Here is a 14548-nt window from a genome sequence, read left to right as displayed (position 1 = left end):
AACAAAAACGAAGGACACAATGAGGGTAGCAGATATGAAAACATTAAGAACTATTGAAGGGGTAAGCTTAAGAGATCTGAATATTCAAGACATAGTACGCTCCACGAGATCCAGACGACGATATTGGAGAGAACACGTCAACAGAATGATGGAAGATCGATGGGCGAAATGTGCAAAGGATGGAAAACCACATGCACGGAGACCTCCCGGCCGACCTCCCAAGAGATGGCACGAAAGCTGGATATCTACTACCCAAGAGACTGAATAGTAGAAAAAACAAGACTAAGTCTTGAGAAAAGAAAAAGAAGAGAGTTTTCTCCAACTCGTCAATCGGCCTTGGCATACCCTGTACATTGGATGTTTCAATGGGAAACTAAAGGATGTTATATGAATGCTAGTGGGTATGTACTCACAAAACACTCAACATTTTACCATGGCGTATTTTTTTCATTCTTCGTCATTTGTATCATGCCACATACGGTAACCACTGTAACATGATGAGGGAAGTGCCATATGATAAAGTAGGGCACCGTACAAACTAGTGACTTGGCGCGAGTGTAGTCGGAGAAAAAAATATATTCAAATGGGAATCAGAGATACTGATTATCAGTCCAAATAACACACACGAACAAATTATTTAGCACCTTTATTCTCACATTTTTGGAATGCCGCCCTACCATATTGGTTGACCATATTTTGTGAGGTAGGCAAAAGATATGTAACATGGAAAGCAGCTAAAGATGATTGAATATGCTAAAACAAATGAGGCTGGTCTTCTAATCTCCGTTTTTTATAAATATTTTCCCAAATATCAATAATCATTTTTAAGATAATGAAAGGTCACAGATACATTCAGCATCATACTTACTTGATAGGTAGTGATGGCACCACAATGTTTTGTTCATCGATAATTGAATCACCAACTCCTACCGATCTGAAAGATTTTTTCAATTCCGTTGTTTCTTCACAATTATCCGCTGAAGTGTTAGGAGCATCAGTTATTTGTACACTGAAATTTCAATAACAATTGTATCAATTGCAACACTAGCTTGAGCATGTTGGAATGCTATTAAGCAGAAATTGAATGGTAAAACATATTTTAGCAAACAATACTGGGGTGGGGTGTCGCAAAATATATGAAAAACTAGTAACTGCAATCCCGATCAATTAAATGAATACCATAGGAACTATTCTCGATGACTAGAATCGAACGATTTTGGAACCTATCCTTTATTTCATATCTCCTAGCTTTCAGATAATTTCATAGCGATCTTCAAGGTGACACATTTCAACGTATTATGAAACGAAACTGCCGTATAATGCTTACCAAAAAGCTAGATGTGTCCCCAGAATTTATCCCATTCAAAAACACTCAAAGGTACCAAACGTTCTTTACAAGCTTCACAACACCAATCTATTGGTCTGCCTTCAGAAAACACTCTACCCCAATCTAATTGATATTCATCTACCTAACGAGTTTTACAATGGCTATCTTAGGAATTAACAAAATGATGTCGCACATGTCAAAAATCTTGAACTAAGTAGGGTTTTTTTTGACAGAAGGTACAAGTCACAATAAGGCAGTTCACCAAAAATTTTTTATATGAAATGTTCAAGATGGCTAAACTACAACCCCTAGAATTTCGACAGAATTTTTAATTTTTTCAAAATTTTTCATTTTAAAAGTTTTGTATAGGTGATTTTTGGTGAAACGTCCATTTTGATCAGCTCTACCTTCTAAAAACAAAGAATATGCCTTATATATATAAAATATCATTGGCTGATTTTATTGTTCCATCGCACTTAATCTCATCTATTCATATCAGACCTGTATGTGAGGAAAGAGGGGGATAGTAGTGGACGGGACTACCAGTTTGAAGGGTTTTCTACAAGTTTGATCCATTTTGTTGAATCATGTGAAGCTTACAAAAATTGTTTGGAACATAAAGAGTTTTCTAGATACAAATTCTTGGTGAACATGTCTCTTTTCAGTAAGCCATATGCCCTGACAGTTTTATTTTGTTGTATATTATATTAAAATGGATTATGGCTCCCTGAAGATGGCTATGAAAATTTATGATAAATGAAATAAAGGGTACGTTCCGTTTCAAGATCGTTCGATTCGTATCACCGATAACAGGAAAAACTACTATCTTAGCACACAAAATATGTAAAGGAACACATACTGAAAAGAACTGATAGTCAAGTCAAAGTGGATTGAATTCCTACAACGTGCTGATGTTTTAAGGGCTTCATTGAAGTATTATTACCAAGGACAAATGATGTAGAAGAAATTTAACATCAATATACAGGATATCCCAAAACTAGTGAATCGAACGTCACACTACGATAGAGTAGATCAAATACTATCGAATGACACCAACATTGGTTGAGCGAAAATGTACCGTTTCTGAAAAAACTTAACCTAAAGTTGCCGATTTTCGAACTATTTTTTCAATCACAAGGCCAATTTGTGATTAATGATAGCGTTTTTCTCCCATATTATCACCCCTATAGAGGCGGTTTATTCTGAGTAATGAAAATCATGTAGAAAAAACAATTGTTTTAATTTACATTCACTTAGGTTATCGATTAACTACTTAAAATAATTTCAATTAGGGGAGATAAAACAATAATCTTAGTTCAATATAATTTAAGAAAAATAGTTCGAAACTCGGCATCTTTAGGAATTTTAATAAAATTTTGATTATTTTGGAAACGGTACATTTTCGTTGAACTAATGTTGGTGTCATTCGATAATATTTGGTCTACTCTATCGTGGTGTGACGTTTGATTCACTAGTTTCGGGACACCCTGTATACCTTTACTAATTTTGAAATTCCTGTTATTCTTTAAATAATACTGTGAAATGTTGGTTTTAACTTATAAAACTTGCTGTTTCATGATATACTAAGTGACATATAAAACAGAACACCTAGTGTTATTATTAATCCCACAAAGAGTAAGCGTTAATTGATACAATTCGCATTTGATCTTACTACAATGCTTGGTGAATAGCTGCTTAAATTTGTTTTTCATGCCTAGATTGAGAAGACGAGAAAATTTTTGAAAGCTTCTTTGATGCGGGGGCGACTAATGCGCTAACGCGAGGCAAATAGCCACGAGAATGCACAAATGTGGATTGTTGTTGGGTATAAAATCAAAAGGGCGAAGAGCTAGGGACACAGGACGTGTCAGAAGAACGACCTCACATTAAGATCATCGCCTTAGGCTTTTGGCTCTACGGACCGTTCCACATCCACAATGCCAATTGCGACCAAGGTTTTGCAGAGCATTGCAGGCCAAGTACAATGCGAACTGTTTATCGCCGGATCAGAAGACTCTTTAGTTTGTCCCACCTCCCACTTCCAAACACGGAGTGGTCGAATGGCTTGGTACAGAGAACGGATGAACGACCTTAGATGAAATAAAATTATCTAATAGTGAATTTTTTTGTGGAAAGTCATGTGCAATACACTGTCGGAATTATGATACCGGGGGATATTGCTGATTCTTTCTGCTGTTCGATTTTTCTCAAATTTTTACCGATCCCCAAGACCAATGTATATACAAAATTGTTGTAGTAAATGCATCATGACTGGGTGCTCTGTTTTCTCACCTAGTAAATATAGGGAGTCACCTGGTATACAGGATGAGTCTTTGACTTAAACAGTAGATTTTTGAGGTCAAAAGGAACACTTTTTTCCTTTACCATTTTTTCCGAATCGGCTCGGTTTAAAAGATACAGGCTGTTGCAGTGGCGGCTGGTCTGTGAGGGCTATAGGGCTACAGCCCCCCATACAAAAAATCACAAGAAATCAATCCTTTTATGCTATTTACCTTCCCATACGATTTTCAATGAAAATATTACTTTCCACGATTATTTATATAATTTATTAATGTAAAACTTTCATGCGACTCCTGCAGTTTTGTTTATTTCAATCATAATCTAGCAGTTCGTCCCTGCATGGGCGATGAATCGTGTAGCCCCGAATTCTTGCATTCGGACAGTCATTCGGCTCCAGCCGCAACTCTTCGTGTCGGTCGTTTTAAGGAGTAAAAGGGCTACGATAAAAGTCGCCCCTATCCGCTTCATTCTAGCCGCTGCCGGCTAGCGTATAGACATCTTAGCGTGCGTTCGTATTTGTTTACGTTTTCAAATCACGGCGGACAATAGTGTTCAAATTATTTTAAAAACTGATTTCGCGAGGCTTTCGCTGGCGGAAAAAAGCCGTAATCAACTGCTGGGTAGACCGACTCCCGATTTAAATTTAACCCAGGCAGATAAAACTCCAAAAACTTCTCAAGACAAGTGTATAACAATTGATAACGTATGGGCAAGGGCAGGATTTAGAGATTTGAAGCACCTCAATGAAAACATTAAGAAGCATGAGCTATCTGTAAATTGTTCGACAGAATTAGCTTTTCTGGTTACGACTAATATCGCTGCTCAATTAGAATACCGGAATAATATTATTAAGCACAACGAGCTAGTAGATAAGAACAGGTATGTTTCAAAAAGAATTATAAATTGCATAAAATTTTGCGGAAAACTGGTTTTAAAATTTCATATTTTTATTATTATTCTAAAAGTAGCCCCCTAGTGAACTAGATCACGAGCCGCCACTGGGCTGTTGAAAAACCATACAAAGATGTTATTCTTAGTTCTATTTCACAAGCGGTTTTATCGAATGAAATGAATTTCGGCATAGTTTTTTAGCCATTAAAATGGCTATATATTTTTATCAGGGCCGAATCGGAAAAAATGGTATACGAAAAAAGTGTTTCTTTTGACCTCAAGAATCTTCTGTTGAAATATTTGTACGAGTCAAAGACTCTGATTCTCAAGGTTCATATTCGATGATATCGGGAATTTGGAGTTTCTATACGAGCAGCGTCCATAAAGCAACCTCAAATAACATAGCATCTTTCAAGCCAACAAATTTCAACTGTTCAAAAAAGAATTTTGAAACTGTTGAAAACATTTACCCCACCAGACCTTACTACTAAAGAGGAACAAGAGAATTCACTCATTCGATTTAGTTCCTGAGTCGAATTAAATGGTGGAGAGATCTTCAAAATACTTTGCACTACAATTCAGTTCCCCTTGCCTTCTAGATGAGGGTGCTACGATTAGATTGAAGATGTAGTCGTGTGTATTGTATTTGTCAGCTTGTGAGTGTTTTTCTTACCCAATTCTTTAATATGAATGAGACAATGAATCAAAATTCTTCTATTCTCGATTCATAAGCGTTTAAATTTTTTTCTGCATAATTCGACAATACACAACCCAAAAGAAGTTCCTACTAATCCCCACATACTTCGAGCCACTCAAGATCAAAGAAGCTCGCACCCTGAAAGGAGTGAAATCCATTGTTCCTCTTTGAAACAACTGCTTTGTGAGTACACTTAAAAAGCTTGTGTAGAAGACAATCAATCTAAGCCCGTGAATGGTAATGGCAAGGTTTTATGGAAAAATATAGATGAAACAGAAATAAATAAAGAAAAAAAAATTAAATAAAGAATATTATCAAATCAGATATCTACAAGCCAGAACTAATAACCGACATTATTTCAAACAGATCCACCAGTTTATAAAAATATCAACCGATTAATATCAATGATCCCAATCGAACAGGACCATGGTTTCGACCTTATTTGAACATGTCAGAGCAACACATGGACTCTAATAAAATGCCAGTAGATGCTTGGAAGTTAAACATAAACAATAATAAGCGCCACCTGGAAAGGGGATGAGTTGGATATCATTACCGGTCGGTCAGTGCTGGTCAGTAGTGGGTTATTGTTATAACTTTGAAGCATGTACTGGGTACTGGCTCAATTCAGAGACGCTTTTCATAGAGGTGGGTGTTGTGTTGCTTTGACGAGGTCGAATAAGACCGAAACTATGGTAAGCATCTGCCCTTTCTCGATGGAAGAGTCTTACCGTTGGCACTCTGAATGATGGTATGGGGGAAGTTCGATTGGCATTGGTTAGTATTTAAATAAACTGGTGATATTTTGGGAAGAAGTGACATAAATACAAGTTCAAGTGCAGAGCTAGAAGAAGAATTCTGAGGCCAAACTCTTGCTGGAAACCCCGAATTACAAGAATATTGTTATATTTACGGTTGGAACAATCTTTCAGAATAAGGTTTCTGGTTATTACTAGAATTTCCTGTGAGACATTAGAATATTTCTGAAATATTCTGCCAGCACTCCCAACTTGGGAAATAATTTTAGAACAGGTACATCCGAGGAATAATTGAGGACGTGGGTGAAAACAGAACCTGACGTGAAGAGTACACTCAGGATCCATGCAGCCCTAGATCCATTAACTAAGTGAAAATTCCAATAACAAAAAAGCAAAATGACCAAAGCCAGAAGCGAAGAAAACAAAATATAGTATAATTGGAATAGATTCTCTTCATGCACACCTTGTGCACTGGTACAACTTCAGCAGTCCATTTTCCTGATGTAATCTGTTGACATATTCCACTATCAAATTCCAACACTTTATCGAGTGTAGTTCTTGCCTGGATGCACCGTATTGCTCGGCCAGCTTGAAAACGTCGAACAAAAGATCTTTCAATTTTTCTATATATTTTAGTGCCTGTATCAGGGTTTTCTGCTCCTGGTGACAATGGTGATTCTTTATGTAAGTAACTATTTGAAGTAGTGCATGAAGATAAGTATCCCTCATTTTCGTACATCGGCGTTTCAAACCTCGATATTTCTGCTTTGTATTTTCGAAGTTTGATTTCCAGGTTGCAGAAAGAACGGTAAATTTTTTTTCTGTAACTTTGCGGTTGTTCATCTCCTCCCTAAGACATTAAACTACGTGAGTACGATAAGGTGCTACATATTTAACCAACAAATTCTGAAATCAGAAATGTGTCCACATTTGGAAATGAAATTTGTATAGTATGAAAATAACCGACCCCAGTTCGACTGATATTTCCAATTCAATGATATAGTTAACTTATCAATATAAATCGTTATTACCTTAGTACATCACAATAAGGACCTAGCCAATTATCTGAATCATTTTCCCTCAAATTATCAATGGAACCTTTTTTTTCACTCTCCCTCAGTTCCTAGAAAAAAACAAGTCCAGTTTCTGATTTCAAATTTGCATGAAAAAATTAATTTTTGACATCGTTGAGTTCCATTCAAATTGAGACTGTAGTCCTAAGAGATAGAGGAATATTAATTCCTCATTGCCGTTATCTTTCTTGGAAAAAAACATGAAGCCGTCAAGAGCACTTCTTCATCTTCTATTTTTTCAAGTTATAAACCATGATTTACATTTGAGCAATTTCAACCTTGGTCATTAGTTACATTCCTGCTTGTGTTGAACTTGAATTAAAAATATTATACCTACAGACACTTTTTTGATAGCAATTCAATGAATTTGAGCAGATATTCTATGAGAGCGAGAATGAATAAAAAAAATTTTGGTGGTCTTTCAAACAACGTTAGGCACCTGAAGTATTGTGATAGCGAAACACGTGTGGTAGAGAAATAACTCATGAAAATTTTTACTCATAAAACCTATTTGGTCGTATGGCGTTTAATTATGGGGTTGTACAAAACACCCTCGAGGAAGCGTAATACATAGGTTTCAATCGAATGATAGCCGGTGCACCATCCAGAGCTGTGCTGAGCACTGAAAAAAAGTGTTTTGAGCACAAGAAATGCTCCCGATTCTCGAGCACTAAGCACCGATTTTTCACTAAAATCCCGATTACTTAGCACTTTGTGGAAGTAATTCGATTTTGCGAGCACTAAGCACTTTTCTGAAAAACTGTTGGAAATGAGATTTTTTGTTATAAAATATTTGTTCGATCGAAAAAACCCCGATTCTATTTCTTCGAAAATATATAATAGGTTTTTCGTTCTACTCTACTGCAGTTTCTCGATTTCATAAGTAGGTATAGGATAATAATTTTTTCGCAGTTGGTCATCTGAAGATATTCAAATGCGCTATTCTTGCCATCCATACAATATTTGGATATTGAAAGAAGGTAATTCGGTTCTCACAAAATGCGAATTTGTACACCTGTAAGCAGAATCGAATTATCATCACATTTCATGTGGAATACATGAAAAAATATTGTCTTCATAAACAGCTTGAGTCAGATCGAAATATTCATATCCTTGGGTTTATATTATGAAGGGGATTCACCGCGATGCTTAATTAAATGTTAGAGAGAAGTTATCAAAATTATATGTTGAAAATTTTCATTGTTCACGACAATGAACTTTCTCCCTTGAATATTTTCAGAACTTATGATGAAAATGTTGAAAACGCGAAAGGTCACAAATTTTGAATATTCCTTTCAAAAAAGTCAAGAAGACCAGCGAATTCATCAAAATTCAATATTTTCAATTTAATACCTATATTTTATTGTAATTATGTATTTAAGTCTATTTTAGGTAAATCATCAAGGTAGGATTTTGAAATCCGACAAAAGAGCTATTTCGAACTGCTTGATTAATCTTCGACTCAATTTGTTGGTATTGTTGGAAATCCATGAAAAATTCAAATCATTCATTAAAACATCTAGTTTGAGTCGAATTAATTCAGAAACATTGATTGATTTGATTTTGATAAGATGTCTAAAAATATGGTGTATGCACTCGTCAATTTTTGAATGGAATGACATTAGACTAAATCGAAAATAAGAGATTCGTTTCGTGGCGGCGCCACCATGTTCTATCCTTGTTCTATGAAAGAAAATCTAATGATACTCTCTCGCTTTATTTTGTTCTGCGATTAGATTACAGTCATCTCTGTGTTCCTGATCCATCAAAGAATCAGCTTTTAACGAATATTTGAGATTTACACTTGTTTTTTCGTTGTAAAAGTAAAAACGAACCTGCAGATATTTCAACACTATAGAAGGATTCGAAGGAGTACTTCTATTTTTCTTCAAGATAATTTTTGTTTGACAAATTGTATTCGTGAGGAAGGCAATTCAATATGATTTCAATAAAACACAGTTGATTGACGATATATTCAATTGACTGAAACGCAATTTTCATTATACTTGTGAAGAATATTTGAAGAACAGACTCGAACGGATTAACATATTTCTGTTTCTTAATACATGCTCACAATTCACATTACGTATTTTCAATACAGTTCATTTATTGCTTAAATATTGCTGAAGTTGCCATAAAACTGTTAGCTCTATCCGTCCCGAATGTTCATCTGATTTGGCTCTGCCTCAATTTCCAACAACAAAGGGTGATATAGTCCAACAACACCGAATTCTTAGCTGTAGTTCTTGAGTCCATACAGAAAACAGAACGACATGTCCAATAAATGAATATTGTACGACCTTTCTCGAAAGTAATACATTTTCACACACCAATAATCGCTTATAAATATAGCACATTCGCAAGTCGTAGGAATGCATTCAAATTATTTTCAAATATCGTTTGTCAACTGTCAATTCCTAAACGGCGCTACCTACAGTGGGAAAAACGAAACTTATCTCTTATTATGTTGTAGGAGTCTGCAGAGAAAGTGAGGTTTGGTTCAGTCTTTGCGTGACAGGTGGCGTATCGTGATGAGATATCTCAAAGCGACGTCCCAAGATCGCATAAGACCACCATCCTCCACTCGAGAGATTCAGTGCTATACTGTACTGACGAGGGAAAATGATCCCGAAACCGGTCTACAGTTGCACTTGAATTTTTCGAATTCTCTGGGATTTCCTATGATAGTTCATGACTAACTCACACTATTGGAATGACAATTCCTTCGGAATTGTTATTTCCATTAATATATCATTCTTCCGATGCGCCCGGTTAGGCGCTTGGAGTGCTGTACGCTGTACAGTACTCTTCCTTTTGTATTACATTCTCCGTACCAGAGTACGGACATAGTGAGCGAACCCCCCTCAATTCGCCCGTGGTCCTTGATGAATGTTTGCACATTCGATGACTGCGGGAAGTAGTTGAACTTGGGAGCCATGAACTGTTGTAGGAGTCTGCAGAGAAAGTGAGGTTTGGTTCAGTCTTTGCGTGACAGGTGGCGTATCGTGATGAGATATCTCAAAGCGACGTCCCAAGATCGCATAAGACCACCATCCTCCACTCGAGATATTCAGTGCTATACTGTACTGACGAGGGAAAATGATCCCGAAACCGGTCTACAGTTGCACTTGAATTTTTCGAATTCTCTGGGATTTCCTATGATAGTTCATGACTAACTCACACTATTGGAACGACAATTCCTTCGGAATTGTTATTTCCATTAATATATCATTCTTCCGATGCGCCCGGTTAGGCGCTTGGAGTGCTGTACGCTGTACAGTACTCTTCCTTTTGTATTATCTCTTATTTTCGAAGCGGGAAAAACAAAATCTAATCTGTGCATACACCATGTTTTTAGACATCTTAGATTTTGACAGTTTTTGCAAAATTTGGTGTCATCTGCCAAACGGCTCCTGAGGATTTTCTCATATTTTCTAATTAAACGATTGTCATAAAATTTTACAAAAGTCGGTATTTTAAAACTAGATATTTTGTTTCAATTCATTCGTGTCTATATTTTCAAAATATAAAAAAAAATTCAGATGCCTTCAACTCTAATGATATCATATGAGCAGAATGGACCCTTAACCTACGCCTACCCTATCTCTTTTCCTTTTTAAATGATATAATTGATTTTTATCACTTATTTTTTCATCAAATAGTCTAACCTTGTATCTGTGGTATCCTACATGCTTGTAAAGTGACAACGCATCGGTCCCTTATTTGTGTTTCGACAAGATTTTCGAAGGGCTTCGTGCTTAGTAATCCCCAAAAGTAATCGCGAGCTCTTTAGGGATTACTAAGCACTAAACCTTTTGATAAAGTGCTCGAATTACTACTAAGCACTGGTTTTAAAAAGTGCTCGGGAGCACAAAAAAGGTTCAAGTGCTTTCACAAGCACTAAGCACAATGCTTTGGCATAGCTGTGGACCATGGTATGTCGCAAATGAAATACTTCATACAGATCTCGAAATCGAATTGCACGAGCATGCAAACAACCTCATCCAGAACCTATATTCTGAAGGACCCTACTCAAAAAAATATGGCCCGAGGACCTTCCACAGCATCACTTGTTTATGGTACAATAACAATAAGTAAAAATGTCGCTTGACACTTCACTTTCATGTTCTTAATAACATCGAATTTACTTAAAACCTTATATGAGTAGATTGTAAATTTTCAATTGCCTATTTACAAGGTAGATATTTCAAGTTTTTCCACTTTGTAGATAGAATAGTTGGAAAGTCTATGGGGGTTGTTTCCGTCCGCATTCCTGGAATGTATTTATTGAAACAAGGTGAACAATATTTTTGAATTAATCAAATTTGTATTGAACTTATGGTTTTCAACTGAGGAATGACGATAAAATATAAAAATTCATTCCAAAATACCTAAGCAAAAATAATTGTTAATTAACCCGATTCCGCAAAAAACGGTAAAATATTTTAGTGATTACAGATGTTAGATTCCACATATTTCTCTTTAAATTAACTACGCTCATGGCTTCTTATGAATAGCTCTCAGAGTCAGTCATTCGACGTCAAATGAATGAAAACCGTGCAATTGCATCTACTGGTTGTTTTTATTGTACTCTGTTGCAGCTCTTGATGATAATTTCTGGATTGAAAACGATAAAGAATTATGAAACTAATCGTCTTTTTTTTTCCCAAACCCAATAACCATATTTTATAATTATTTTGATAAATTGAGTGGAAGACAATAACAGGATTATTGAAAAAATCCGAGGTTAGTTCTTTGCGAGTGTAGGAAAATTCCAGAATTTCAATTTCTGGCTTTACTGGAATTTTAGGAAAAAAAAAAATAAAAACTGAATTTTAGTCACCACTTTTTTTTTATCTCGGAAAGGGGTGGGCTGAGGAAATTTTGTTATAGGAAAGACCCATTTTAATTTCATACGAGCATTCACCTCCTGAATTTTGCCGCATGAATTAAGGCACACCCTGTATGACTAGAAACGAGTTTAGTAAACTGGGTTCGAACCGCCTAGTGCTATATCGGCCAGACAAAAATAGGTTTACCTCGCAATCGTATGCGAATGAGAAATAGGTGGTGTACTATGTGATTCCCTTCTGTTTAGAACCCCGACGATCATACGAGTATATATATTAAAAACAACCAGGTCGTTGTTCAATTGTTTTCAATTCAAGATGTAATATTAAACGGCTACCGCTTAAATGAGATCCCTCAAACGGCTGCTCCGCTGCTTCACCCCTATCACCCCCGGAGCCCTGTAGATAGGGACCAAAGTTGAAACTGCACAAATGATTATTTCGAAGCAAAACTCGAAAACAACATTATTTTTTCCTCCACCTCTTAATCTACAAGGGTGCAAAAGTTTTGCCGACACAATTCAATACAAATCTATAAAAAAATTTGTATTTATTTCATATGTATATGCATTTCATATAAAAGTAGGACACACTTACCATTTTTTCTATCAATTCGTCATTTTCAGCATCTTCAGTATGACCTTGTTCATTATCTTTGGTAGAAGAAGAAGAAATATCTGGATCACGACTTGGAAATCGATTGAGTTGTAGTTTCGAAGGTCGCAATGTAAATTTACTAACGCTCTTGCTGAAAGAAAATTTTTCTATAAAACCATCAACCAATTACGAAGATTCTTACGAGATAGATGTATCCTTTTCATGAGAGCATTCACTGTGATCCTTGATAACTGAAACCTTGAAAGAAATAATTGAAGACATTGAAATTTCATTGATGGAGCATTTACCATTGCTTTTAATAGTTTTGAAGTTAGCAACAAGTTATCCTGTGCGTTCCAAATTTCTTTTTCTGTAAAATCATCAACCGTAGAACAACTTTTAGTTTCCAAAATTTCCAGCCCAATGAATAATTCGGGATCAACCCTTTTCTCTTCCAAGATATTTCTATAAGAATTGAAAACTTCAATGGTGGACCTGAAAATGCAAAAAATTGGGTGAAATATTTCATCATTCTCCAAGATTATTCAAAAAGTTTCAATAGATTGATTGACCGAAAACCAATACATAATGATATCATTTACAGGTACGAATTAAGTCTCAATATAATAATCTGATCATCATTTGCAATGATTTGGTACCTTAATTTAACGATTAGACCGATTAGATTCGATTCAGATCAAGTCCGGCTCTATGACAAATATTGCTATCATAGAGAAAGATGCGGGCTGTTTTAAAACACAAACCTGGTGAACCATCGCATGTAAAAGCGATCAACTTTCATTTTGAGTGAAGAGTCTGGAGAGATGAGTAGAAAGATGCATCAGGGATGCCAGCATATCCACTACACCCCTCCCAGCAAGCATACAAGTTGAGCGAATCAGTAGATTCTGCTCTGAACTCGGCTGTTAACTGCATTGAGAACCCAGTACATCACAAAATTACTGGATATGGAGGATTCATTGAACAGCTCTGTGTTAGTCGTGATAGAGGCCGCGTTGTCCAAACCTAGTGTTAAACCTACACTACTAGCTGGGCGGGGTTTCTGCTTGCGGCTCGGCTGGGCGAGTACACCAGGAAGGGGACGTCCGCAAGACTCCGCTTAATATAATAGAAAGCAGATCTTTCATCTTATTTTATAGCAGACCGATTGAGTATCTTCTTCCCACTTTTCTCTTGTTGTTCTACTCTCTGAAATTCAAGGATATGGGCCAAGGGCACTGCTTAGTCACCGATACATCATCATCTGCTCCTGAGTTCCAGAGTTGGCTGGGGCTGGAATATGACCTTTGCGGATAACCTTGTGCTACTGATTACGTAGAGGTTGAGTAATCAGTGTCATTTTCGAACTGATACAGAAAGTTCTGCACACAATTGAGCGATGGTACATATAAAACGAACTCTCAGTCAATCCATCAAACTTCGTTGTTTTTTTGTCCCACTCTATCCGAGCAAGTTCGATATCTTGGTGTGATATTTAGACCTTTAACTAGTGAGGAACACACTGAGATCCAAACGAAGAAGGCCCATTTGATCTTTTTGTCTACTGGGAGAGTACTCTGTAATGAATTGGACTTCAAACTACACCGTATGCACAAGTTGTATACTGTGGTGGTGAGGAGTATACTAACGCACGAATCTTTGGTGTGGTGGAGTTACATGGAGAAGGCCTGTAACCGCAGTAACACGCCTGTAACACACTGAGATCCAAACGAAGAAGGCCCATTTGATCTTTTTGTCTACTGGGAGAGTACTCTGTAATGAATTGGACTTCAAACTACACCTTATGCACAGGTTGTATACTGTGGTGGAGAGGAGTATCCTAACACACGAATCTTTGTTGTGGTGGAGTTACATGGAGAAGGCCTGTAACCGCAGCATTATGTCCGAAAAACACATCTATACATGTTGTGAATAAGTGCGACAGAGATTTTATATACGAAAACGATGATTACCTTCGAAAATGTTTAATGGACGATAAATCACAACTCTGCAAATCACGAATGGAAATCCAGAATACAGAATATTCAAAACAA

General features: G+C 36.5%; 1 protein-coding gene across 9 annotated transcripts in view; it reads right to left on the bottom strand.

The window, feature by feature from the left end:
* The window catches only part of LOC123311457 (uncharacterized protein PFB0145c-like), a 55005-nt gene that overhangs the window by 12507 nt on the left and 27950 nt on the right, over positions 1 to 14548 (bottom strand). For 4 of the 9 annotated variants that reach the window (XM_044895445.1, XM_044895447.1, XM_044895446.1 and 1 more), the window contains 6 exons: positions 12803 to 12989; positions 12697 to 12752; positions 12495 to 12645; positions 7006 to 7097; positions 6438 to 6824; positions 869 to 1009 (listed from right to left, as the gene is read on the bottom strand). In XM_044895445.1, coding sequence (XP_044751380.1) covers positions 869 to 1009; positions 6438 to 6824; positions 7006 to 7097; positions 12495 to 12645; positions 12697 to 12752; positions 12803 to 12989 — 1014 coding nt within the window. Of the gene's footprint in view, positions 1 to 868; positions 1010 to 6437; positions 6825 to 7005; positions 7098 to 12494; positions 12646 to 12696; positions 12753 to 12802; positions 12990 to 14548 lie in introns of those variants that run through there. The other 5 variants (XM_044895448.1, XM_044895450.1, XR_006537488.1 and 2 more) reach the window with 5 other exon arrangements.

Source organism: Coccinella septempunctata, chromosome 4 (assembly GCF_907165205.1).
Source record: "Coccinella septempunctata chromosome 4, icCocSept1.1, whole genome shotgun sequence".
NCBI lineage: Eukaryota > Metazoa > Arthropoda > Insecta > Coleoptera > Coccinellidae > Coccinella > Coccinella septempunctata.
The sequence above is the reverse complement of the archived record's forward strand: the minus strand, read 5'-3'. Positions and strand labels throughout refer to the sequence as shown.